Raw genomic sequence first — 25,993 nt, 5'->3', positions numbered from 1 at the left:
TTTATCTGGGCTATAAGAATCTCTTCATAGTGGGGGCCTATGAAATAATGTAGTTCTTGTTTTTTTTTTTTTTTTTTCATTTTCTTTTTTCCTTAAAAATTTTAATGTCCAAAATATGTGCAGTCTCAACTTTGTGATAGGGATTGCTTTTGAAATGTACACTGCGTTTTACTGTTATACTGTCTTTTGGATTAGAGGCTTTTTTGGTGGGCAGAACAAGTAACTTAAACCCTTCCATCATTTGCAGTTCAGAAGTTAGATAATTAAATATGTGCTTAAAGTAAAAACCAAGAAAATTATTATTTTTTTTTATTTAGAGGACATTTATTTATAATCTGGCTGTTATTCTCATTATTATAGGCCCAAGATAACCAGATTGGATTTTAAGAAGAATAAATTAACTCTGGTGGTTGTAGAAGATGATGATCAGGTAGGAATTATATTGCTTGCTTATTTAACAGTGATTATATTAAGTGGTAACTTACATTTCTAAAAGGGGGAATGTACTTCATTGATTTAAAGAGCAGAAGAACAAAAACCTTGTATTATAAAGACACCTGTAGTAGGCTATTTATCACAGCCCAATTTACAATTGTCAAAACGTGGAAACAACTTAAATGTCCTTCAATCCAGGAATGGATTAGTAAGCTGTGGTATATGATGGAATATTATTCAGCCATAAAAATGGAGATTTTTCAGCATTTGTACTAACCTGGATGGAGGTGGAACATATTATTCTTAGTGAAGCATCACGCGAGTGGAGAAGTATGAATCCTATGTACTCAACTTTGATTTGAAGACAATTAATGACAATAAATGACATGGTGGGGCAGGGGAGAAGGGGCGAGCAGACAGAGAAGGAGGGAAGGGAAAAGAAGAAAAAAAAAAAAAGAACAAGAAAAGAAAATGGTGACTAATCTTCACATAAATTGGTTTTAATTTTGACCAAGTATATTACTTAAACATTAATTTTGAACTGAACATGTTAGTATGTTGTTTAGGATATTGTATCCTCATTTATAAGTGACATATGTTTGTAATTTCTCCTTTATAATAACATATTTTTTCCAACTTTAATGTCGGGTGTACCCAGATCAAGTAGAATGATTTTGATGTATTTCTTCTTTTTCTGTTGTCTATAAGATTTAGTATGATCTGGTTTTTGAAATTATCTTTTACTTTTATTTATAAATATTAGTTGTCTGTTTTCTGATACTTCAGAAAAAAAATTAACTGATGACTCCATACTGAATCTCAGTTTCAAAGCATTCTATAATAGACATACTCTTATTTGACAATGTGAATGTTACTTTCTTTGCATTATTATTGCTTAATATTTCGATGTAGCAATTGTCTGATTCCTTTTCTGAATGTATTTATGTTCGTTCATTCTTTACAAGGTTTTTGTTTCTAATCCTTAAACATTGTTATCGTTATTATGTTTTAAGTCTTTAATTTTGTGAAGGCAAAAAAAAAATTGGAAACCTAATTAACACATGTATATGTAAAAAAAATTATAGTTAAAGAAAAAGCAGAACAGAAACTTAGTGTAATTAATGCTTTAAAGAATTTCCAAAAAAAAAAAAAATTTCCTGACTCAGATCACACCATCCTAAAAATAAAGTTACCTGCCTTTAACCTTAAAGATAATATAATACCTATTCTTATAAGTATATCTGAGATATATAAAATATTACATTTAAGTGACTTCTGTGGTAAGTGATGAAAAGGATTAATTAAAAAAACTACCTAATATTCTTTTTTTTTTTTTTTGAGACAGAGTCTCACTTTGTCGCCCTTAGTAGAGTGCTGTGGCATCATAGGTCACAGCAACTTGAAACTCTTGGGCACAAATGACCCTCTTGCCTCAGTCTGCTAAGTAGCTGGGACTACAGGCACCTGCCGCAATGCTCAACTGTTTTTAGAGATGGGGGTCTTACTTCAGCTCAGGCTGGTCTTGAATTCCTGAGCTCGGGCAGTCTACCCACCTTGGCCTCCCAGAGTGCTAGGGTTACAGGTGTGAGCCACCTTGTCCTGACTATCTAATATTCTTTTGAAAAGACTTTTGAACTAAGGATTGCCTTTTCATCTGTTAAAATGTAAGTTCTTAATTGATACACACATGGATGCATCTCAGATGCATTGTGCTTAGCAAAAGAAGCCAAACTCCAGATTATCTACTGAATGATTCCACTTATATGACATATAAGCAAACTGGTAAGTTTTAACAAATTTTAACACATATGCATACAGATATAGGTAAACACATTGGGAAAAATGTTAATTGTTGGATCTGGATGGTATATATGTGAGTATTCAGTTTTTATGTTTAAACAACTTTGTAATAAAATGCTAGAAAGATTTTTTTTTTTAAATCTAGTTCTTTACTTTTCCTAGGTAATTTCATTGCTATACTTTTCCCACTTAAAAATGCTGCCTGTGTTGGGTGGTGCCTATGGCTCAAAGGAGTAGGGCGCCGGCCCCATATACCAGAGGTGGTGGGTTCAAACCTAGCCCCGCCCAAAAAAAAAAAAAAATGCTACCTATGTTTCTTGTCCAGCTTTTATTTATTTCTTTATTTTTGTTGGGCTAGCTTTTATTGATTTCTAACACAGCTTTTCTTTTATATAGGAATATTTTTACATGTTGTTAGTCTATTTATAATTTATAATTCACTCTCTCCTCCTCTTCGTTATTAGTAGTAATAGTAATGCATTTTGGTTATCCCAATATGGAGTGTGACAAACAATAGGTGAAGAAGCTAAAAGTACGTGTGTTTGCCAGTATTTGGATTTTTATTTTCTAATGGAATCTTACTGTTTTAATTAATTAATTTATTTTTTAGACAGAGTTTTACTCTATTGACCCAGGTAGAGTGCCATGGTGTCACCATAGCTCACAGCAACCTGTAATTCTTGGGCTCCAGCGATCCTCATTTCCTTTAATAGAGACAGCGTTGCTCTTGCTCAGGCTAGTCTCAAAATCCTGAGCTCTAGCAATCCACCTACCTCAGCCTCCCAGAGGGCTAGGATTGTAGGTGTAAGCCACTGTACCTGGCCTTAAGTCACACTTTTAAAAATCTTTAAACATCTCTAGAAAACTGGGATGCATTTTAAAATAGGTGGTGCCTTAAAATTGTTGTCATCTAGGCAGTAGTGTTGACGTTCTTATCATTGCTTGCATGTGTAGGAACTTGTCATAGAAAAAATTGAATTATGTAATTGTTAGTACTAGGTGTTAAAGTTTAGTTGCTGTTTAAAATGGCTTCAGAGAGTGACACTGATTCAGCATTGAAAAGAAAACTTGGCATTTATTCTGACTCTAGAAAAAGCTTTCAAACAGATCTGTGGTAAATACATTCTTTATTAACGAAACAATAATGTTGGAGAATGACTTCACTTTTATGTTTCCTTGCAAAGCAACAACCTCTTATACTGTTCAGAGCCTTTGGTCTTACCTACTATAGCCTCTATCCCAAACTACTTAATCAGAAAAGAGTGTACTAAATAATCCTCAAGATTTGTGTGTACTTTTAAAATTAAAAAAAAAAAAAAAGTTTGTGGTGAGTACAGTGAAGTGTGAGAGGCACTATTTAGCAGAATCTAAGGGAAAAGATTCTCTCTTTTTTTTGAGACAGACTCTTACTATGTCACCCTTGATAGAGTGCCGTGGCATCACAACTTACAGCAACCTCAAACTCTTGGTCTTAAGCAATTCTCTTGCCTCAGCCTCCCAAGTAGCTGGGACTGTAGGAGCCCACCACAATGCCCAGCTATTTTTTTGTTGTAGTTGTTATTGTTGTTTAGCAGGCTCAGGCCGGGCTCAAAGCTACTAGCCCTGGTATATATGGCCAGTGCACTGACCCAGGAAAAAAGATTTCTTGAAAGTAGATGAAGTAAGGATAAATTTTGAAAGCATTAAGTATTAATACTGAGATACTTGTACAGGGTTGTGCTATTACACAGGTTGCAGAAAAATCACAAAGACAATAATGAAGTATTTTTTAAAAAAATCTCTTGATGACACAGATCATTGTATCAACAAATGAGTTGAAAGTGATTCACGAGATGCAGATATTGAATCTCCCTTTTTGAAAATAGGTTATTTTACCATTTCCTTTTTAGGTAAGCATATATGTGATTAAATAATAATTGAATATAAATCTAAAAGCAGTCTTTGAGAAAGACAATTTTACGTGATAAGAGAATATGGTTATAATTTAATTGGTGATAACTGTTCCTTTTGGGGTATAAAGTAATGCACCTTAAAATTAATGCCATCTAGATCAAATGTTAGTATTAGTTTTTGTGTATCTTTTCAAAGGTATTTTGTACTAGGAAATGTGTACCTCAATTCTTCCTTTACACAGAAGTTAGCACGTTATAATGTACTCTACTTGTTCTCAACATACCCTCTTTAACTTTACATTATAGCTTGGACTCTTTTCCATACGACCACATAAAGAAGTCCTTATTGTTTAAAAAAAATAAACTGCAACTGCATAGTATTCTAGTATATGGATGTACCCTTATTTATTTAATTTGTTCTCAACTAATTGGCGTTTATTCACTATATATATACTGATTTGTACTTTGGCAAGTATACCTATAGCAGGCGTCCTCAAACTTCTTAAACAGGGGGCCAGTTCACTGTCCCTCAGACTGTTGGAGGGCCGGACTATAGTTAGAAAAAATAAAAACCTATGAACAAATTCCTATTCACACTGCACCTATCTTATTCAAAATAAGAAAAGCAAAAAATAAAAAGTAAAAAATCAAAATGGGAACAAATACAATCACACTGCCTCATGTGGCCCGCGGGCCGTAGTTTGAGGACCCCTGACCTATAAACTGGTTTCTTGGAGGTGGATTGCTGGCTTAAATGGTGATGTGCATTTGTCCTGGACGGACAGAGATCTATCAAGTTACACTATTGTCAGTGCAGTACAACCTGTTCTTCAGAGAGAGTTACCAGACATTTCTATCCAAAAGTGAAAAATGGAATTTTATTGTAGGTTGAGCTTTATTTCTATTATTACAAGTGATACTGACGTGTTTTGATGTATCTGTGTCATTTATGTTTTCTCTGAACTGTCTATTTACATCCTTTGTGGGCAGAGGGTTTTTGTGTTGTTGGCCTTTTTATAGATTTAGCCTTTTGTGGTAAAAATTGTAAATATTTTGTGTAATTGTTTTTTAATATCTATTTTTTTTTTGCTATGTACTTTAAAATTTTCATATAGGTGAACTGGCAATGTTTTATGGTTTCTGGGTTTTGTTCTATAGCTTGGTTTTCTTTCATAGGAAAGTTTCCCTATTTTGAGATTGTTTTTCCATTGTTTTTATCTATCTTTAGTTTTCATTGATGAATTTTATTGAGTTATTTTATTCAGAAAAATGTATCCTTAGCTATACAGCTTGTTGAATTTTCACCCACAACTGTGTGACCAACACCCAGATTAAGATATAAAATTATGGAATTATAGAATCTTCCTTATACTAGATACATAGTCCCTAGTTTTTGCCTGCATTTTAAACTTTACATAATTGGAATCCAACAAAATGTTCTCTTTATGTTTGGCATCTTTATTTCAACATCATATTTGTGAACTTCAGTTATGTTGTGGTAAATAGTGGTAGCTGGCTCGCTCATTTTTTTTTTTTTGTAGACAGAGTCTCACTGTACCGCCCTCAGGTAGAGTGCCGTGGCGTCACACGGCTCACAGCAACCTCTAACTCTTGGGCTTACATGATCCTCTTGCCTCAGCCTCCCGAGCAGCTGGGACTATAGGCGCCCACCGCAAAGCCCAGCAATTTTTTTTGTTGTTGCAGTTTGGCCAGGGCTGGGTTTGAACCCGCCATCCTCGGCATATGGGGCCAGTGCCCTACTCACTGAGCCACAGGCGCCGTCCGGCTCATTCTTATTGTTATATATTATTCCATTTTGTGGATGGGTCACAATTAGTTATTCATTCTCCTGTTGTTGGACATTTGAGTTGTTTTCAGTTTTCAGTTGTTAAAAAGAATGCTGTTCTGAACACTAAGGTATGTGTGTTCAGCTTTTATATACACTGCCAAACTGTTTTCCAAAGTGTTTATACATGTTTATACTTCCTCCAACAATGTCTGAGAGTTCCATTGGTTTTTGTGTTTATTTTTTAATTTATTTTTTGCTAATGTTTGGTATTCTGTCCTTTGCATTTTAGCCACTCTGGTGTATAATAGAATCATTTCATGGTTTTAATTTGAATTCCCTTGGTAACTACTCTGAGTTAGCACTTATTTATGTGTTTGTCAGCTATTTGAATATCCAGTCTCATAAAGTACCTGTTCAGGTCTTTTCTTCTTTCTATTAGGTCATGGGCCTCTTTTTTATTGAAAAAATTATTCATATATTCTTGGTATTAGTTCTTTGTCAGATAGTATTGTTGTAAGAATCCCTTCTCCTTGATGCCACTTCCCCCCACTTTTATTTTATTTTTATTTATTTTTTTTGTAGAGACAGAGTCTCACTTTATTGCTCTTGGTAGAGTGCCGTGGCCTCACACAGCTCACAGCAAGCTCCAGCTCCTGGGCTTAGGTGATTCTCTTGCCTCAGCCTCCCAAGTAGCTGGGACTACAGGCGCCCACCACAATGCCTGGCTATTTTTTTGTTTCAGTCGGGCTGAGGCTGGGTTTGAACCCATCACCCTTGGTATATGGGGCCAACGCCCTCCACACTGAGCCACAGGTGCTGCCCCCCCCACTTTTATTTTTAGTTGACACATGATTGTACATATTTATTACATACAGAGTGATATTTTGTACGTATGTACAATATGTAATGACAAGTCAGGGTAATTATCCACCTTGACTTAATATATTATCTTTGAATAAATGGAAAGTAATTGTAAAGCAGGCATTTTACTCATGAACTAGATCTAACATTTTTTATATTTTCAGATTTTTTTTTTTGTGGTTTTTGGCCGGGGCTAGGTTTGAACCCGCCACCTCCGGCATATGGGACCAGCGCCCTACTCCTTGAGCCACAGGCACCGCCCCATTTTCAGATCTTTTTGAAATAGTTATATATATGAATAAATAATCCAGCTATAGTCTAACACCTTATTTACTCCTTTTGTTTCCTTTAGCTGGTCACCATTTTTGAGGGTTATCATTCTCATTTGTATTTTATACCTAATTTAAAATATAAATACATCATAACAAATTGTAGAATTGTTTTAAGAGTGTACATAAATCATATATTTACAGCTTGCTTATTTTAACTAAACATACATATTCATGTAGCTAATTCAGTCATTTTAACCTATATATGGTGGTCTGTAATATGAATAAATAATAGCACATTCTTTCATCTTTTATTCCTTTATCTCTCTGTACAGTTTTAAATATGACATTCACTTGACCATTTTTCTATATTTGGACATTTAGGATTTATGTCAATTTTTGCTATTATAAATGAGACTGTGAAGAAAATCTTTTGTGTATAACTTTTGGTGTTTAAAAAATCATTTTCTGGCTCGGTGCCTGTAGCTCAGTAGCTAGGGCACCAGCCGCATATGCCGGAGCTGGTGGGTTTGAACCCAGCCGGGACCTGCCAAACAATGACAACTACAACCCAAAAAAAAAAAAAATCATTTTCTCAAGTGTAGGTTCTGGGGCTGGACTGGCTAGGTTCATTTCCATTTTCCTCTTTTAGTAGTTTTGTGACCTTGGGCTTCATTTCCTTGCATCTCGCATTTCCTTATCGATGAAAAGAGGCTAATGATTGATCATCTGCTCTTTGCAGTAATTCATGTGAAACCCCCAAAGCACCTGTGATTATTAACTATAAGACTCCTGGGAGTGTGGTTACTAATACAAAAATGGGAACATTTTTAAGGCTGTTGATATATACTGCCAGATCTTATATAATCCTTTAAATTATACAGTTATCCCAATGAATAGCAGATGAAGCCTCATTTTATGTCTCTCTGACAAATGAGATCATTCGTGTAAGTAGAAGGGACATTCTTAGGAATAAATTCGTATTGGCTGAGAAAATGGACAGCTTGATTTCAACTCTGCCTTTTTATGTAGGTACTATAAAGAGTATCTGAGTTTTAGGGAGCGAACTAGATGCTTTATTATTTGCTTCTTAGTATTGCAATGGTTGTTATTTGTACCTCAGAAATAACAGACAGGACTGTTTGACCTAATCACCTCTTTTTTTTACATTCTTTTCTTTTTTAGGGCAAAGAACAGGAGCATACATTTGTCTTTAGACTGGATCATCCCAAAGCATGCAAACATTTATGGAAATGTGCTGTGGAACATCATGCCTTCTTCCGCCTTCGAGGCCCTGTCCAAAAGAGTTCTTATCGATCAGGGTTTATTCGACTAGGATCACGATTTAGATACAGGTTAATTTTTAATTGTTGCTTTCTATATCTTTCATTCTTCCACAAAGGTCAAAAATTTTAGGCTAATTCTCTCATTTTACAGATGTGGGAATTAAGGCATACAGAAATAAAGCGGTTTGCCAAAGTCTTCCATTTGTTAAAAGAAAAAAGTGGTATTGTTATTGGTTCTAATTTCTTGAATAGATGGGAAAATATGGTAATTACATAATGGATTTTATATGTCTCTTGACATTTATTGTATATTAACTCCTAGTTTTTTTTTTTTTTTTGTAGAGACAGAGTCTCACTGTACCGCCCTTGGGTAGAGTGCCGTGGCGTCACATGGCTCACAGCAACCTCTAACTCTTGGGCTTACGTGATTCTCTTGCCTCAGCCTCCCGAGCAGCTGGGACTACAGGCGCCCGCCACAACGCCCGGCTATTTTTTTTTTGTTGTTGTTGTTGCAGTTTGGCTGGGGCTGGGTTTGAACCCGCCACCCTCGGCATATGGGGCCGGCGCCCTACTCACTGAGCCACAGGCGCCGCCCTTAACTCCTAGTTTAAATCCATTTAACACGTGTTTTCCGGATATTCCAGCCACTGGATACTATATAGAAAAACGTATCTTGCACTGATTGGGATATTAACCTGGGTAACATTTGTGGGCCTTTATAACCTTGAAGTTTTATTATTATTAGGACTCCTTTTTGTTAGTCATGAGTTAGAAATGTTTTGGTTTACTGACGATAGATTATTGGTTTTGAGTTTTCAGCATGCCATGGGAATTAGTATGATTTAAAGAAGAATGGGGTGGTGCCTATGGCTCAGTGAGTAGGGTGCTGGCCCCATACACCGAGGGTGGTGGGTTCAAACCCAACCCTGGCCAAACAGCAACAAAAAAATAGCTGGGCATTGTGGCGGGCGCCTGTAGTCCCAGCTACTTGGAAGGCTAAGGCAAGAGAATCGCCTAAGCCCAGGAGTTGGAGGTTGCTGTGAGCTGTGATGCCATGGCACACTACTGAGGGTGATAAAGTGAGACGCTTGTCTCTTAAAAAAGAAAAGAAAAGAAAAAGAAAGGAAGAACAAAGAATGGATAGGATAGTACCAGTAATGAGCCAAGTCAATTGTGTAGACACCTTCTGGTCTACCTGTATTAAAAGTAATGAGGCATTTTTGAGGCCAGATGCCATGGCTCACGCCTGTAATCCTAGCACCCTAGGAGGCCAAGATGGGTGGATTGCTTAAGGTCGGAGTTCAAGACCAGCCTGAGCAAGAGGGAGACCCTTTCTCTACTAAAAATAGAAAAACTAGCCTGGAGTAGTGGTGCATGCCTATAGTTTGAGCTGCTTGGGAGGCTGAGACAAGAGGATTGCTTGCTTGCACACAAGAGTTTGAGGTTGCTGTGAGCTAAATGACACCATTGCATTCTACCCAGGGTGACAGAGTGAGACTCTCTCAAAAAAAAGAAAAAAAAGAAGAAGAAAAGTAATGAGGCATTTTCTTAACAGAATTTAACTGGAACTCAAGGAAAGGAGGATAGTAGTCTTTATATTTCTGGAAAATTATTCTGGAAAGCTTATTACGATTAGAAAAAGTAATTGAAAATGTTGAGTACACATTTTTGCGCTGAGGAGTATGGATAAGGGGAGAAAAGGGGCATTCTGTAGAAGCATAGATATCCCAAACTTAATGTGTACTTAAGAAAACAATGTTATAATCTATTGCATATTTCACAAAAGCCTAAAGAGTAAAGGAATGAAATGGTAAGGAGAGACATCAGACTATTGGTAGTTGTTTCTTTAGGGTGATGGTAAAAATGATTCTTTTAAGAAGGACCTCAGTGTAGACTGTTATGTATGTGTGTCTGGTTACAGTTGGCCTCAAATTTCTCTTATTCCTGTTGATATGCCTCATTAATTTTAGTGGGAAAACTGAGTATCAGACCACAAAAACCAATAAAGCAAGAAGATCAACATCCTTTGAAAGAAGGCCCAGCAAAAGATATTCTCGTCGAACTCTACAAATGAAAGGTGAAGTGCAACCCTGTTTCAAAGGACTGTTCTTCCTGGACAAGTAATTATATGCTGGTGCTATTTACTTGAGAGGAAGTTACTTGAATCTCCTTAGTCTATTCCAACCAACTAAAGCACTTTTCTGGCAGAATCAATTTCAGAGGAGGCACAGAGAAAATTGCCTTTGGTGTTTGTTGAAATTAAATTTTGTTAATCCTATTTCTGATGGTACTTTGAGATTGTGTTTATTCTTTTTCTTTTTTTAGTGAATACCTCTAGTTTACAAATAAATTATTATTTTTTTATAATTGAGACAGAGTCTCACTTTGTTGCCCAGTGTAGAATGCTATGGTGTCATAGCTCACAGCAACCTCAAACTCTTGGGCTCCAGTGATTCTCTTGCCTTAGCCTCCCAAGTAGCTGGGACTCCAGGTGCCCACCACAACACCCAGCTATGTTGTTGTTGTTTAGCAGGCACTGGCCAGGTTCGAACCCACCAGCCCTGGTGCACGTAGCCAGTGCCCTAACCACTGAGCTACAGTTGCCCCAGTTTACAAATAAATTTTAAGTAAAAATTATTTTCTGTTGTATTATAATACTAAGGATACTGTTAAATGCAGATTTTAAATTTAATCAACATATCATGTTTGTCTGTGTGTATAGATGTTTCCAAATTCATGTTAATTGCTGTTTAAGATTAATTATATAAGAAAAGGCATTGTTCACTTTGCTAAATAACACTTATTTGATTTCAAATCTGAATTTTTGTTAAAATACAAATTGAATTTTAAGTATTTCCAGTGTCAGAGTCATCATCACTAGTTGTCCAACAACTACCTTGATGTTTGGCAATATTGATTTTTTTTAGAAAACTAATTTCTAATCATAATTTTTGGGTGTGGCTACAAATTAAATAATACATAGCTATACATGAAACCATTTTAATTTGTGAACATTTGAAACCCTAAGTTACCTCATGTTTTTCACTGAGGATGATACAAAATCAGGCAGCTCACTCTGGAGGCTTATGGATGGTTTTGCTTTAAAGGAAGAGATATATGTGTATTTTATTGCTTAATTTTAAAAAATTGCCATTATTTTTAATAGTGTAAATCTCAGAACACTTCTGTGAAATAAAGGTTTTAAATCTATGGTTGGGAAACATGGCTTATGATACAGTTAGCTAAGGTTTTACTTTGATGAATAGTGAAGCAAATTATCATGTAAGGCAAGCCTAATAATGTATTATCTTTTCTTTTGTCAGCAAGTACATGTACAGCAAAACTTGAAGAACTTGGGTGAGTAAAGTCTTGGAACTTAGGAATTTATTAGTACGTAGAATGTTACATGGAATGTTTCAGAATTTATGTAGTTGCTATCATTAGTTAAATATTACCTGAACACCTACCGAAGTGTCAAATTGTCCATAGGCATTGAGGATATAGCAGGGTACAAATAAACATACGGTATCAGATAAAATTAACAAAGAAAAAAAATAAACGTTTTAAAGAAACAGAATACAGTGGGGGTGGATGTGTTCTTCGTAATGAGAATGACATACATTTGTTATTGACAAGAAGTGACTGATGGTACAAAGATGAATAAATTAGGGTCATTAGAAGGAAGAAATTCAAAGAACAAAGGTTGATGCAAATAAACAATTTTATTTTTTCTTTTTTGAGACAGAGTCTCATTATATCGCCCTCGGTAGAGAGCTGTGGTGTCACAGCTCACAGCAGCCTCAAACTCTTGTGCTCAAGCGATTCTCTTGCCTCAGCCTCTCAAGTAGCTGGGAGTACAGGCGCCGGCCACAATGCCCGGCTATGTTTTTGTTGCAGTTGTCATTGTTATTTAACAGGCTTGTGCTGGGTCCAAACCTACCAGCCCTGGTGCATGTGGCTGGTGCCCACCACTGAGCTATGAGCCCTGAGCTAAAAAAACAATTTTATTTCTGTGATAAATCCCACTTGGTTATGTTATATAATCCTTTATTTTATATGTTGCTAGATTTGGTTTGCCTAGCTTTTTTGTGGATTTGTACATCTATGTTCAGAGATACTGATCTATAGTTTTCTTTTTTTGTTGTTGTTAATTTCAGGTTAATGTGAGGGTACAAACAATCATATCACAATATTTGAATGTTAGGTAGAGTCTTTTATAGTTGTGTCCCGCACCCCAAAAGTGTTCTGTACACCCCTACCTTGTGCCCATTAAGTGGGAGCACCACAATCCCCCTTCTCTCATTAGCGTTTTCTTTTCTTTTTTTTTTTTTTTTTTTTTGTAGAGACAGAGTCTCACTTTACTGCCCTCAGTAGAGTGCCGTGGCGTCACACGGCTCACAGCAACCTCCAGCTCTTGGGCTTATGTGATTCTCTTGCCTCAGCCTCCCAAGCAGCTGGGACTACAGGCGCCGGCCACAACGCCCGGCTATTTTTTTTGTTGTTGTTGCAGTTTGGCTGGGGCTGGGTTTGAACCCACCACCCTCGGCATATGAGGCCGGCGCCCTGCTCACTGAGCCACAGGCGCCGCCCCATTAGCGTTTTCTTACAATGTCTTCATCTGGATACTGGCTTCAGAGAATGAGTTGGTAAATGTTCCTTCCTGTTTTGTTTTGGGGAATGTATGGTAGAATTTATCATTAAAGCCATGTGGACTGGATTTTCTCTTTGTGTAAACTTTAAAAATTCTTTTTTGTTTTGTTTTGTGTTTTGTGTTTTGAGACAGTGTCTTACTCTGTTGCCCTGGTAGAGTGCTGTGGCATCATAGTTCACAGCAACCTCAAACTCTTGGGCTTGAGCAGTCCTCTTGCCTCTGCCTCCCCAGTAGCTGGGACTCCAAGCTTGTAGGCCACTACACCCACCTAGTTCTTCTATTTTTAGTAGAGATGGAGTCTTGCTCTTGCTCAGGCTGGTATTTAACTCCTGAGCTCCAGTGATCTACTCATCTCATGCTCCCAAAGTGCTAGGATTATAGGCATGAGCCACCATTCCCCACCAAGTTTAAAAATTCTTAATTCAATTTCTTGTTAGAGATCTATTCAAATTTTCTTCTTCCTAGTTAAGTCATTTTAGGAATTTATGTCTTTCTAGAGTTTGTCTGTTTCATCTGAGTTACCTAATTTGTTGGCATACATAGTTCATACTACTCCCTTTTCTTTTCTGTTTATGTAAAGTCAGTGGTGATGTCCTCTCATTCCTTTCTTTGTTTTTTTAGGAGTTTGAATTTGCTAGCCTTTTGGGCTTTTTTCTTGGTTGGTATTGCCAAAAGTATATCAATTTTGTTTCCAATAGAACCATCTTTTGGTTTTCAACAGTTTTTCTATTTTTCTGTGTCATTTATTTTTGCCTGAATCTGTATTATTTTCTTCCTTCTACTTGATTTATGTTTAATTTGCTCTTAGTAGCTTAGGTGAAAGAATAGATTGAGATCTTCATTCCTTTTTTAATAACATTTACAGCTATAAATTTTCTCTCAAGCACTGCTTTAATTACATTCAATAATTGTAATAACAGTTTTTCCTCATCCCAAATTATTTTTTAATTTCACTTGTGATTTTGTCTTTGACCTCTTAATTACTTAAGGATGGATGCATTGTTAAATTTCTACATATTTATAAATATCTTAAATATTCTTTTCTTTTGTTTTTTATAATTCTGTTCCATGGTGGTTAAAGAATCATACTTGTATGATTTCAGTCCCTTTAAATTTGGGGCTTGTTTTATCGTATTGCCATACGATTCATCGAAAATGGTCCATGTGTATTTAATAAAATGCATTCTGTTTTTGAGTGGAATGCTCTGCAGATGTCTGTTAAGTCTAGTTAGTTTATACTGTTGTTCATATCTTCTACTGTTTATTTTTTGCTTAGTTTTATCCATTACTGAGAGTGGGGTATTGAAAGCTAGAACTGCTGTTATTTGTTTATATATTTCTTCATTGGTCTTAATTTTTGTTTCATACATGTTGGGGATTGTTTGTTGTTAGGTACATATGTTTATAATTACTATATTATCATGATGGACTGTTCCTTTTATTATAAAATATTTCTCTTTCGTAATCTTTTGGTTTATTTTAAAGTCTATTTTGTCTGATACAAGTATTGCCAATCCAGTTTTCTTACGGTTGCTTTTCCATGGGATAATTTTGTCATTAAATTTGGTAAGCTTTTGCCTGTTTTGTCTTCACATGTTCTTTATGTTCTCTTTCTCTCCTTCTGGAACTTCCATTAGATATAAGTTGCTGCACTTGACAGTGTCCTGCAGCTCTATGAGTCTATTCATTTTTCTTCTTTTTTTTTAAATTCCTCATAGTAAATAAACATGACTTATCTTCTAGTTTACTGGTTCTTTTGCTTTCTCAAATTTGCCATGGAATGACTACTGTTTCTCCCTGTGAATTTTTCATTTTAGTTATTATACTTTTCAACTCCAGAATTTTTCTTTGGTTCTTTTTGACTATAATTTCTGGGTAATGATAATCTCTATTTGGTGAGGCATTGTTCTCATTCTTTTGTTTCTTTAGATGTGGTTTCGTTAGTTGTTGAACATATTTAATATAGCTGATTTAAAGTGTCGAGAGGTGGGAGAGTATTTGCCCCTGCACCCACTAAAAATAGAACCACCACCACCCTGAACTTGGTATAGGGGGGAAAATGTGGCTTAAATGTCACAGTTCTTATGAGATTTTGTAGATATTCTTCAATATATATTTATTCTCTTTTTTTTTTTTGAGACAGAGTCTCTCTTTGTCACCCTTCGTAGTGTACCATGGCGCCACAGCTCACAGCAACCTCAAACTCTTGGGCTCAGGCAAGTCTCTTGCCTCAGCCTTCCAAGTAGTTGAGACTACAGGTCCCCAGTACCCACCACAGTACTGGCTCTTTATTTTTTATTTATTTTTTTAATTTTTTTTAAGAGACGGGGTCTTGGTCTTGCTCAGGCTGGTCTCAAACTAGTGAGCTCAAGCAATCTACCCACCTTGGCCTCCCAGAGTGCTAGGATTACAGGCGTGAGCCATCCTGTCAGGCTATATTTATTCCCTTAATATATGCTTTTATGAGAATTTCCAGAGAATTTAATTTTTTTTCTATTTTTAGTAGAAAATAGTCTTGCTCTTGCTCTGGTCTTGCTCTTGCTCTGGCTGGTGTTGAACTCCTGAGTCAAACAATCCACCCACCTCAGCCTCCCACAGTACTAGGATTATAGGGCCTTTAATGATTTTTAAAAACAATTTTTATCAGTTAAATGCTTGTTTTCACTGGGAAGAGTATCTGCTTTTGTCTTTCAACCACCATACCGAAAGTCTTGCTTCTAATGACTCCATTAGCTTTAATATTTACGATGTTTAGTCTCATACAATGTTATCAATTGGTATTAGAGTCTCCTGAAATGCTTCTTAAGGAATCAAATTCAGACAGTACCCACAAATCTAGTTTCTTTTTGAGTTAGACTTTATTCTTTTTTTTTTTTTTCTTTTTTCTTCTTTGAGACACAGTCTCACTTTGTTGCCCTTGGTAGAGTGCTGTGGCATCACAGTTCACAGCCACCTCAAACTCTTAACTTTAAGCAATTCTCTTGCCTCAGCCTGCCAAAGACCTGGGACTACAGGTGCCTGCCACAACACTGGGCTGTTTTTAGAGATGTGGTCTTGCTCTGGCTCAGGCTGGTCTCAACTCGTGAGCTCAGGGAACCTCCCAGAGTGCTAGGATTATAGGCGTGAGCCACTGTGCCTGGCCCTAGACTTTATTCTTATATGACAGATACATGACTGGACTGTTTTTAAAATAATTTGGTTGTTTTGGGGGACTGAATATGGTCAACCTCCCCACAAAATGCCATATTAAGTTGTTGTGGGTTTATTTTTCCTCCACTGAGAAAGCCGGAAAGCCAGGTTGTGATTAGTGAGTCACTATAAGAGCACTCTGCTTTATGAAGGACTCCTCTCAAGTTTCTTTAGCTGTCTGTAGGCTATTAGAAAGAAAGAAATCAATAGAACAAGGAGAAAGTTAGGATTTTCCTCTATCATAAAATTTTAATTAGGTAAAAACCAAAATTCTGTACCTTTTCTGTGCTGTACACTTTTGTTTTCCCTGTATTTATTTATAACCTCTGGTTTTAAGAAAATGGTGAAGACATTTTAGAGGTTTTTAGTTTTTAAAACTATTTTGTTTATTTAATATCTTGCTATCTTGAAAGGGAGGCTGATACAGCATATTAAAGTATTAAGTAAGGAGTGAATACCTAGTGAAGTTAGCAGAAATACAAACGAACTGCTCAAGCAGCAATGATATTTGTATATCATATATCATTGTAGATGATAGAAAATAAAGTAGAAGTAAAATAAAGTATTAGAAAATAAAGACTTTTATTTGCAAAATCTAAGGTCCTCCTTTAAGATATTCTAAAACATACATTTCTGATTTAAAAAGTATGACTATGTATATAGTCTCTTTCCTAGAATTAATTTGACTTTAATGGTGATTCTTAATTAGTGATGCTTTTGGTGCAGGAAGACACAACAGAAATGGGATACTTAATTAATGATACTTTTTTTGTTGTTAAAGAATAGGCTTTTAAAAAGGAACTGTATAGGGGGACCCAACTTTCCTGAAGATTAGAGAGCACCACTCATTACAGTTCTTGTGAGAACCCAAGCCTGGACTGGCTTGTTTTATGTCCCTTCACTCTGGCCCTTCCGGTTCTTTTTGCATGGACAGTTTTGCTCCAGCGAACCATGGAAAACAGTACTGTTTGAAAAGGCACAACTATTTGACCTAAAAATCTTCTTGACCTTGTACCCTGCAGTTTTGTAAAACGCCTATTTGAATAACAGATTTTTAAATTGGCTGAAGGCAGTCAATTTCCTTTTGTCTCTTAACTACTCCCTCTGAGTCTTGACTAATATTAGGATCTTAATAAGTGACATTTTAAAGGTAGTTGACATTTCAATTAATAGTACTTTTTATACAAGCTTAGCCAGCAGTCTTGAACACAGAAGAGAGGAAAAGAAGAAATGGTGGAGGAAATCAAATGAGTCTAAGGGGTAAAAGAACAAAAGGGATAATTTACTGCATATAGTTCTTTAAAGGGGATAGTTTGGACTAGATCAGTAATGAGAAGTAATTAAGTATTCCTTTCATATTTGTGAAAAAGAATACAATTATCAGAAAATAATGCTTTCTCTTTCAAGTTATTTGAAAACAAGCTGTGATTTAATTAATGTCACTTGCTATAACCACTTTTTCATGTTACTCTTAGTCATGTTTTCACTTACCACCTACTGAAGTTATCCTAGTTAAAGGAAGGAAAAGCTTTGGAGAATAACCAAGAGACCACAGACTAGTGTGTCTTAACTTCTGTACCAAGCAGGCAGGATGCAATTTCATTAAGTTTTAAGATCATTGGTTACTTAAACATGTGCAATTTATCCTGAGAAGATAAATGTGGTTATTAAAAATAAATTGTGCCTGACAGTTTCTTTACAGTTGCCTTGGCAGTGGATTTACATCTACATTTATGGATTTACGTGTGTTGAACCAACCTTGCATCCCTGGGATAAAACCCACTTGATCATGATGTGTAATTTTGTTAATGTGTAACTGCATTCTGCATGCTAGGATCTTATTGAATATTTTTGCATCAGTATTCATTAATGTAGTTTTCTTTTTCCGTTGGGTCCTTTCCTCATTTTTTGAATCAGGGTGACATTTGCTTTGTAGAATGTGTTAGGGAAGATTCCTTCCTTTTCTATTTTGGAATAGGTTATGCAATATAGGTACTAGTTCCTCAAGGTTTGGTAGAATTCTGGTGTGAAACCCTCTAGACCAGAGCTTTTCTTTTTTAGAAGTTAAGTGCTTTTTTAATTGGTTGTTTTTCATCATCAGGTAGCTTTTGTTCTGCTCTCAATCACCCTTCCTTCCCTAAAGGCTTCTGGAAGCTGTATTCAGGGTTAGTGTTTGAGAAGCTTTGCCTACATCCTTTTTCTAGAATGACATATTGGCTGGGTATAATGTAATATTCTCGAGTATTGCTTTGAATAAGTCTGTGCCAACCTGACATTGGCAGTAACTTGCTAATTTTAAATCTTCTTGCCCTACCTGAAGTAATCTGTCTTTATTCTTGAATATTAGTGGCTAACAGTAAGGAATTGAGTATATTTAATTTTCCATCTGTTTTCTTAATTAAATTCTTTCTTAATTTCTTATCCAATTTTCTATCATTAAATCCATAATGCTATCATTTAAATCCATTAAATTCTTTTAAAGAATTTTTTTAAAGTGTTTTGTTTTGTTTAGGTCTGTTGTACCCATTGGTACAACCAAAATTAAAAATCTAGGCTGGGCACCTGTAGCTCAGTGAGTAGGGCACCGCCCACATACACTAAGGCTGGCAGGTTCAAGCCCAGCCTGGGCCTGCTAAACAACAGTGACAACTACAACAAAAGAACAGCTGGACATTGTGGCAGGTGCCTGTCGTTCCAGCTATTTGGGAGGCTGAGGCAAGAGAATCGCTTAAGCCCAAGAGTTTGAGGTTGCTGTGAGCTGTGATGCACTCTATCGAGGGTGACATAGTCAGACTGTCCGCCCTCCCCCCCCAAACCCTAAAAATCTAAAAGCATAAGTTGTTTGAAGATAGACACAGAATTTTTTAACTTTCTAAGGCCTTTTGAGTTTATAAAATGTTAAACTGTTAATACTGAAAATCTTGAAAAGATAGGAATATTTAAAAGACGTGATGGATTAGATAAATTTATGTGGATATTTGTTCTGCTGTCTTTGTGTAGCCATCTTTGACAGATATTGTCCAATGAATAAACAAGATTGGTAGTGAAGTATTCCTCTAAAGTACAAGGAAAATACATTCATATGGAAATGTTGTATGAGCAGACTATAGTAAAGCAAATGTTTGCCTATTAAGAGCAAATGTATTCTGGGCATCTGACATTAAGGTACCAACAGTAGATCAATTTCTTTGAAATGAAATATTCATGTTTTTAAAATAAATCGGCTTTCATTGTGTATACATAATCTTACAAAGTGAAGCCCTAGAATTTCATATACAATTTAACACATTTTTTTCCCCATTACAGTATTCACAATAATGTCTCAATCCAGAATAATGGCTCTCAACAGGTAAGACACTATTAAGCTTTTAAAACACTAGTAAATTACCTTAATAGTAGTAGTATTTCTTTTGCACTCAATGGTAGTATTAATTGGATTTTCATAATGGTGTAATCATATACAAGTTTTGTGCATTTTCTTTCCCTTAACCCTTAAGTATTCAATGATAACTGTTATTTTATTATCTAAAATGTTGTGAGTGCAACAGGTGCTCTAGAAAATATTTTCTGTCCCTGTAAATCCAAGAAAATGAATAAATATTAATATTCCATTAAATTATCTATTAGATAGTATATAAAATAAATATTAATATTCCATTAAATTATTATCTATTAGATAGTATATAAATTATCTATAAGGTAGTATATAAAAGTGAACCATCTGTATTATTCACTATGTAGACAGTATTTCATTTTAGTATTCTATTTATTGGTGAAGAGATTTTTTATTTAAGCAACATAGATGATTTTTATAATTTTTGTTCAAAGGCTTGGGGTGTGAGATCTACTCTGCCTGTGATTCCTTCTGGTGTAGTTTCTGGTCCTGTGCTGGTGGAAATAGAGAATCTTCCACAGAATTCTGGAACAGACCAGCATGACAGGAAATGGTTTGTTAATTCTTTAAACCCAAATACAATAATGCTTGCTTAATTGGATCCTAACTTCTAAGCCATAATCTTAGAGTTCTTAAATATGATTGACAGCAAATTATTCATATTTGTGAGCTGAACAGAAGCATATTATTGAAGAGTCATGTTGGGATGGGGAAAACAGGGGATGTGGATAAAGAAGGGAGTGTGTTTATCTAAATGGAGAATATTAAACAGTTGTTCTTATTTTGATTAGCATGCTTTGGGAGTGATGAGTGGTTCTTATTGACAAAGACTTCCTTGCTTGTTGATAAAAACCTTTTCCCAGATCCAAGAAGAAAATATATCCATACATGTTATTCCATACAACATAAGGTTATGCCTTTGGATATGTTTTCTTCATTAAAGACTGAAGATAAAGCCAAAAGGGAAATATAATTAAAGTCTAATAAAACAAAGCATGAATTATTCTATACTTTGGAGATTAGGAGATAGTCTGATGATGGGAAAGATTTCATTCATTTAGATTTCCAGGATTTTTTTCTCAATTAATAGTAATACACAAATATGGATACTTTGTGGCTTATTGGGGTTAATCAGTTGGGTTCATCCTAAATTTATGTGGCTTGGGGATTGGGGTCTCCTTGGGGATTATTTGATTTGATCATACTGTGTGTGTCATATGTTCAAGTTTTGTATCTATTTATGAAATGAACTTTGATAATTCATAGGATTTTTCTCTTTTTCTCTTGCTCTTAGTTTGTTTAGTACCTGAAATCTAATGAGTTTCTGTGGTGATCTCAAGGTTTTGGTCAGCTTTCTGTGCAAGCAGTTCTTCCTTCATGGTGGTGGGTCAGCGGTGGTTGGTGATTATTTTTAGTCTTTGCTATGTAATTTTTTTCACTGTTATTTTGACTTAACTAACTGCAAGGTGCTTTGCTCTCAATGGTGGGCATATTTTTCTTCAGTTTCAAATAACTTGCAATTGATTTATACGATGGAGGGAGTTTTCCCATTTTCTCTTTATTTTCTTTCATGTGGGCATGTGGTGTGGTACTTTGTGTGTGTGCATGTGTACATATGGGCACACACATAAAAGTATAAAGAGTGAAGCTTCTATGTGTCAAATTTTAGTCTTTATTTAAGTCACTAAAGAACGTTTCTTCAATTTCTTACTGAAACACAGCTCCAGCAGCTATAATATATTTGATCTCATTTATGTTACCTACAATCCTAGTGGCAAGGAAAATGTACTGAGACTTCAACGATAAACCTTTTATATTAATAGGGAATGAGAATCTGATTAGTTTGCATCCTGTATCATGCCTAAATCTTTATTGAGTCTTTCCATTTTAATAGGTGCATATTTCAATCTATTTAATTTGTTAGTCACTAGTTTCTTTGCATCTTTTAGAAAGAGAGTATTGAATTTATTGAATTTTAAGAAAAGTGAAAAATCTGGAGCTGTGTTCTTCCTTCATGTGCTTGTGCTGAGACCTCCTTTGCTGAAATGAAGGAAAGCAGTGATCCTTAACACTTAATGAGCCTAGCGTATGTCAACAAGGCATGGGACTGAATCTAGAGCTGACATGTCTTAAAGCTAATGGACTCTTCTTAACTTAAAGTGTGTTCTTTATTTATTCTTTATTTCTGCATGCTTTGATTCTTATTAATACTTTTAAAAGGATATAAAACAGTCCTCCTTTAGAAAGTGATAAGTTGTTAAGATTTTTGAAATGCTCCCTATGTTTGAACAAATAGGAGAAAAGTGGAGCATTTATGTTATTGGTATCTTCTAAGCAATTTAATGTAAACTTAATTGCTGTTGAAGTCTTCAGCTTTTTCTTGCTGGAATCTGTTAAATGGTATCATTATTTGGGTGGTTGATTTTTGGTAACTTAGAATTATCAAATATTTAAGGTATCATCTTTTGAGAAATAATTCATGTATTTTTAAATCCATAAACCAATTACAAACAACAACAAAACAAAAACCAAAAGTATTTAGAGAATCTCGCATCTATAGGGGATAAACATTATTATTATTGTTTTTATTTATTTATTTTTTTTTTGAGATAGCATCTCACTCTGTTGCCTGGACTATTAGAATGCAGAGATATTGTCATAATTCACAGCTACTTCAAATACCTGGGCTCTAGCACATCCTCCTGCCTTAGCCTTATAAGCAGACGGGACTATAGGCACAGTGCCACCGCCTGGCTAACTTTTCTAAATTGTTTTTTGTAGAGACAAGGTTTCCCTCTTGCTCAGACTGATCTCAAATTCCTGGCCTCAGCTTCCAGAGTGCTAGAATTATAGGTGTCAGCCACTCTGAGTGGCCAAGACCCTTGAGTTTTAGAGTACCTAAATTGAGGGTTGTGAATTTTGTGGGTCAGGTCTGATGAATCAGTATTATTTCAATTGAGGGAAAGAAGATAATTTTATATTTTTTAAAAAAGTCTTCCAAGTTGTGAAAAATTCCTTTTAGTTACTTTTCAGTTTCCCTTATGAATAAAGGTGAAGAGTAATGTTTTGGTTGAGTTTAGAAAAGTAACACTAATTTAAAAAACATTTTTTTTTTTTTTTTAAGAGATAAGGTCTTGCTTTGTCTCCCAGGCTACAGTGCTGAAGTGTGATCACAGCTCACTATGGCCTAGAACGCTTGGCTTCAAGAGATCTCTCCTGCCTTGGCCTCCCAGAGTGCTGAGATTATTGGTGTGAGCTACCATGTCTGGCCTAAAAATCTATTTTTAGACATCTTTTGTATTTGGGGTGATTTTTTATTTCTCTTGTGGTCATTGAAAATATGTGCTGCCCTGTCATGTCCCAAAACTTTGATTTGCTGAGCCTTTGCAAATGTTTTCTTTCTACTGGAGGACTCTGATCAGTTCTACCCTGCAACTGCATGTATGCATATTTCATTCTACAGTTCTGTAGGCCTTTAATGTAGCACTGTGATGAAAGGTGTTTTATATCCTTATTATTCTATTTCTTGGAGTGGACTTATAATCTCATCACATTATCTGTACCTGTTGAACTTCATTTTGAGGTCCTGTGAACTTTGATTATGGAAGAACATTGATGTAAAATTATGTAGCCTCGGCTCGGCACCTGTACATACATCAGAGCTGGCAGGTTTGAATCCAGCCCAGGCCTGCCAAACAACAAAGACAACTACAACCAAAAAAATAGCCTAGCATTGTGGTGGGCACCTGTAGTCCCAGCTACTTGGGAGGCTGGGGCAAGAGAATCGCTTAAGCCCAGGAGTTGGAGGTTGTTGTGAGCTGTGACGCCTCGGCACTCTACCCAGGGCAACAGCTTGAGGCTCTGTCTGAAAAAAAAAAAAAAAAGTACATGGCCTCTGAAGGTAGTTCTTTTAAAAATTATTTTTCTGAATCTTGTTTCCTGGCTTTTAGTTTTGTGAAATCACTTGATTTGAGGACTAATTTTCATAGTTTCCCTCTTCCATATATTCATTTGTCCTTATGTCAGATTCTTTTTTCTTTTTTTTTTTTTTATTGTTGGGGATTCATTGAGGGTACAATAAGCCAGGTTACACTGATTGCATTTGTTAGGTAAAGTCCCTCTTGCAATCATGTCTTGTTCCCATAAAGTGTGACACACACCCAGGCCCCACCCGGATTCTTTTTTCAAATATTTGAATTCAATATGCTATGAAAATTTTTTTTCCTCATCAGAATATGAAACAATATTTTGTTCTTTGTTTTTAACAGCAACATCAGGGACAGATAGAATGGAGAGTCTTTCTTGCTGTGAAATTTTTTCTTTAATTAATTCACTAAACTAATTCTGATTACTTACATGTATTTCTGTATTCACATTTTCCTGACATGTAAGTTTGTATATCGCACCCGCCTTTGTTACTCTTGAATGTTTCATTGCATGGAGTAGATGTTGGTAACGACTCATAGTAGCAGTGCATGTAGTCACATTCCCTTTCTCTTTTATTACTTCTTACTCATCTATTTTCTCCTATTCCTGTTGACTAACTGTGCTCCCTCCCACTCCCCAACCATCCAGGCTTTCTGCTGCCAGTGACCGCTGTCAACATGGTGGAAACCAGTGGAACACAAGGGCCTTGCCCCCACCCCAGACTGCACATAGAAACTACACTGACTTTGTCCATGAGCACAATGTGAAGAATGCAGGAATCCATCATGATGTTCATTTTCCTGGCCATGCAGCCATGACTGAGATATGAGTGTTAAGCCTCTTGGGAATTGGGTCCTTTTGTCTTTGCAAGTTGATGGTATACTTTTTCTGGTGTTTATAGAGGACCAGTCATGTTAGGAGTATTTGGGAGAGTTTATACTGAGCCATTAGTTGTTTAGTGTTTGTAATTCTTCAATGAAAGGGAAAAGTATCTAAAGGTATATGCTTCAAACTATAAATGTTTTTGTGCTGAAGAGAGTATATATACCATTGTGATTATGGAAAGATTTTTTTTCATGATTTTAGCATGTTAATAGATCACTCTGAATATATCATAGAAGGGGAAGGTTTGTGTTTCTGAGCAAGCTGCCCCTTATTACCATATGTCATCCAAATTGAGGTTAAAAGAATCAGACACCCTAAAAGCACATCCAAAAGGAAGCATATCCAGGCATGATGTATTAGACTTTTGTGATACTTTCATAAAACTTGTTCTTGCACACTATTTTTTTCTTTTTTGTAGAGACAGAGTCTCACTGTACCGCCCTCGGGTAGAGTGCCGTGGCGTCACATGGCTCACAGCAACCTCTAACTCTTGGGCTTACGCAATTCTCTTGCCTCAGCCTCCCGAGTAGCTGGGACTACAGGCGCCTGCCACAACGCCCGGCTATTTTTCTGTTGCAGTTTGGCCGGGGCTGGGTCTGAACCCGCCACCCTCGGCATATGGGGCCGGCGCCCTACTCACTGAGCCACAGGCTTGCACACTATTTTAATACTTGTAAAGTGGCTCATGCCTTAATTTCAGTTAAATGCCTAAGATATATATTTTTTTCTTTTTAAAGAAACTGGGTTTTGCTCTGTTGTCCAGGCTTGACTCCCACTCCTGGGCTCAAATGATCTTCCCACCTCAACCTCCTGAAGCTGGGTCTATAGGCACATGCCGCAACACCTGGCTCTACGTGCCTGATACTTTAATTAATGTAATTTTTAATTGCAATTACTTTTTTTTTTTTTTTTTGCAATTACTTTTTAATGTGCACAAATATTTTAATTTACTGAAAGCTCTAGAAATCACATTAGTAATGTGATTCATGTAGAAAGAGAAATCTGAATGATTACTTTTGAATAGTTTACTGGTTAACCAATGGTTAACTAAATGGTTATGTTACTACTGAATCGTTCTGTAAAATGGAAAATGTATTTACTTATGTCTTTGCACTTTATTGTTTTTTCTGTTTCATCTCATACACCTGACAAATCACCCAGGTTTGCAGTAGTCTCATAATCTGGCCTTGTACAATCTTTAAAATAAAATTCTGAAGTCAAAACCGTATTGCTTTTATATGGATATGTATTTTTGCTCCTTTTTGAACTTCAGAATGTAATTGTTTAAGCTCTTTGGTTTAATTCATAGAGGCATAATAATGGAAAATATATATTTGTGATGGGATTTAAGGGAAACAAACATTTCTTCTGTCTTCTATAAGAAGTTTTTCAGATTTTAGAAAACTTTCCAAACTCTTACACTGTATATGTAGAAATTTGAGTATATTTTCTATTAGAATTTATAATGCTTCAAGATAATGAAGGTTCATTGTAAACAACCTAACTCATTTAACCCATCCTCTTCACCTAAAGATAGGTTTTTATCCCTTAATTCTTCTCTGCTAGACAAAGTAAAAGTTTCAGAGGGCTTTTATACTGGACTTTTGTTCATAAA

At 35.8% G+C, this 25,993-nt stretch overlaps 1 protein-coding gene across 5 annotated transcripts in view; it reads left to right on the top strand.

The window, feature by feature from the left end:
• The window catches only part of EPB41L5 (erythrocyte membrane protein band 4.1 like 5), a 138,613-nt gene that overhangs the window by 51,026 nt on the left and 61,594 nt on the right, over positions 1-25,993 (top strand). For 4 of the 5 annotated variants that reach the window (XM_053597719.1, XM_053597716.1, XM_053597718.1 and 1 more), the window contains 6 exons: positions 361-430; positions 8,232-8,401; positions 10,303-10,409; positions 11,656-11,689; positions 19,479-19,521; positions 20,001-20,119. In XM_053597719.1, coding sequence (XP_053453694.1) covers positions 361-430; positions 8,232-8,401; positions 10,303-10,409; positions 11,656-11,689; positions 19,479-19,521; positions 20,001-20,119 — 543 coding nt within the window. Of the gene's footprint in view, positions 1-360; positions 431-8,231; positions 8,402-10,302; positions 10,410-11,655; positions 11,690-19,478; positions 19,522-20,000; positions 20,120-24,141; positions 25,631-25,993 lie in introns of those variants that run through there. The other variant, XM_053597720.1, reaches the window with a different exon arrangement.

This window comes from Nycticebus coucang, chromosome 7 (assembly GCF_027406575.1).
Source record: "Nycticebus coucang isolate mNycCou1 chromosome 7, mNycCou1.pri, whole genome shotgun sequence".
Taxonomy (NCBI): domain Eukaryota; kingdom Metazoa; phylum Chordata; class Mammalia; order Primates; family Lorisidae; genus Nycticebus; species Nycticebus coucang.
Note: the sequence above shows the minus strand (reverse complement) of the source record. Positions and strands in the feature narration are given on the sequence as shown.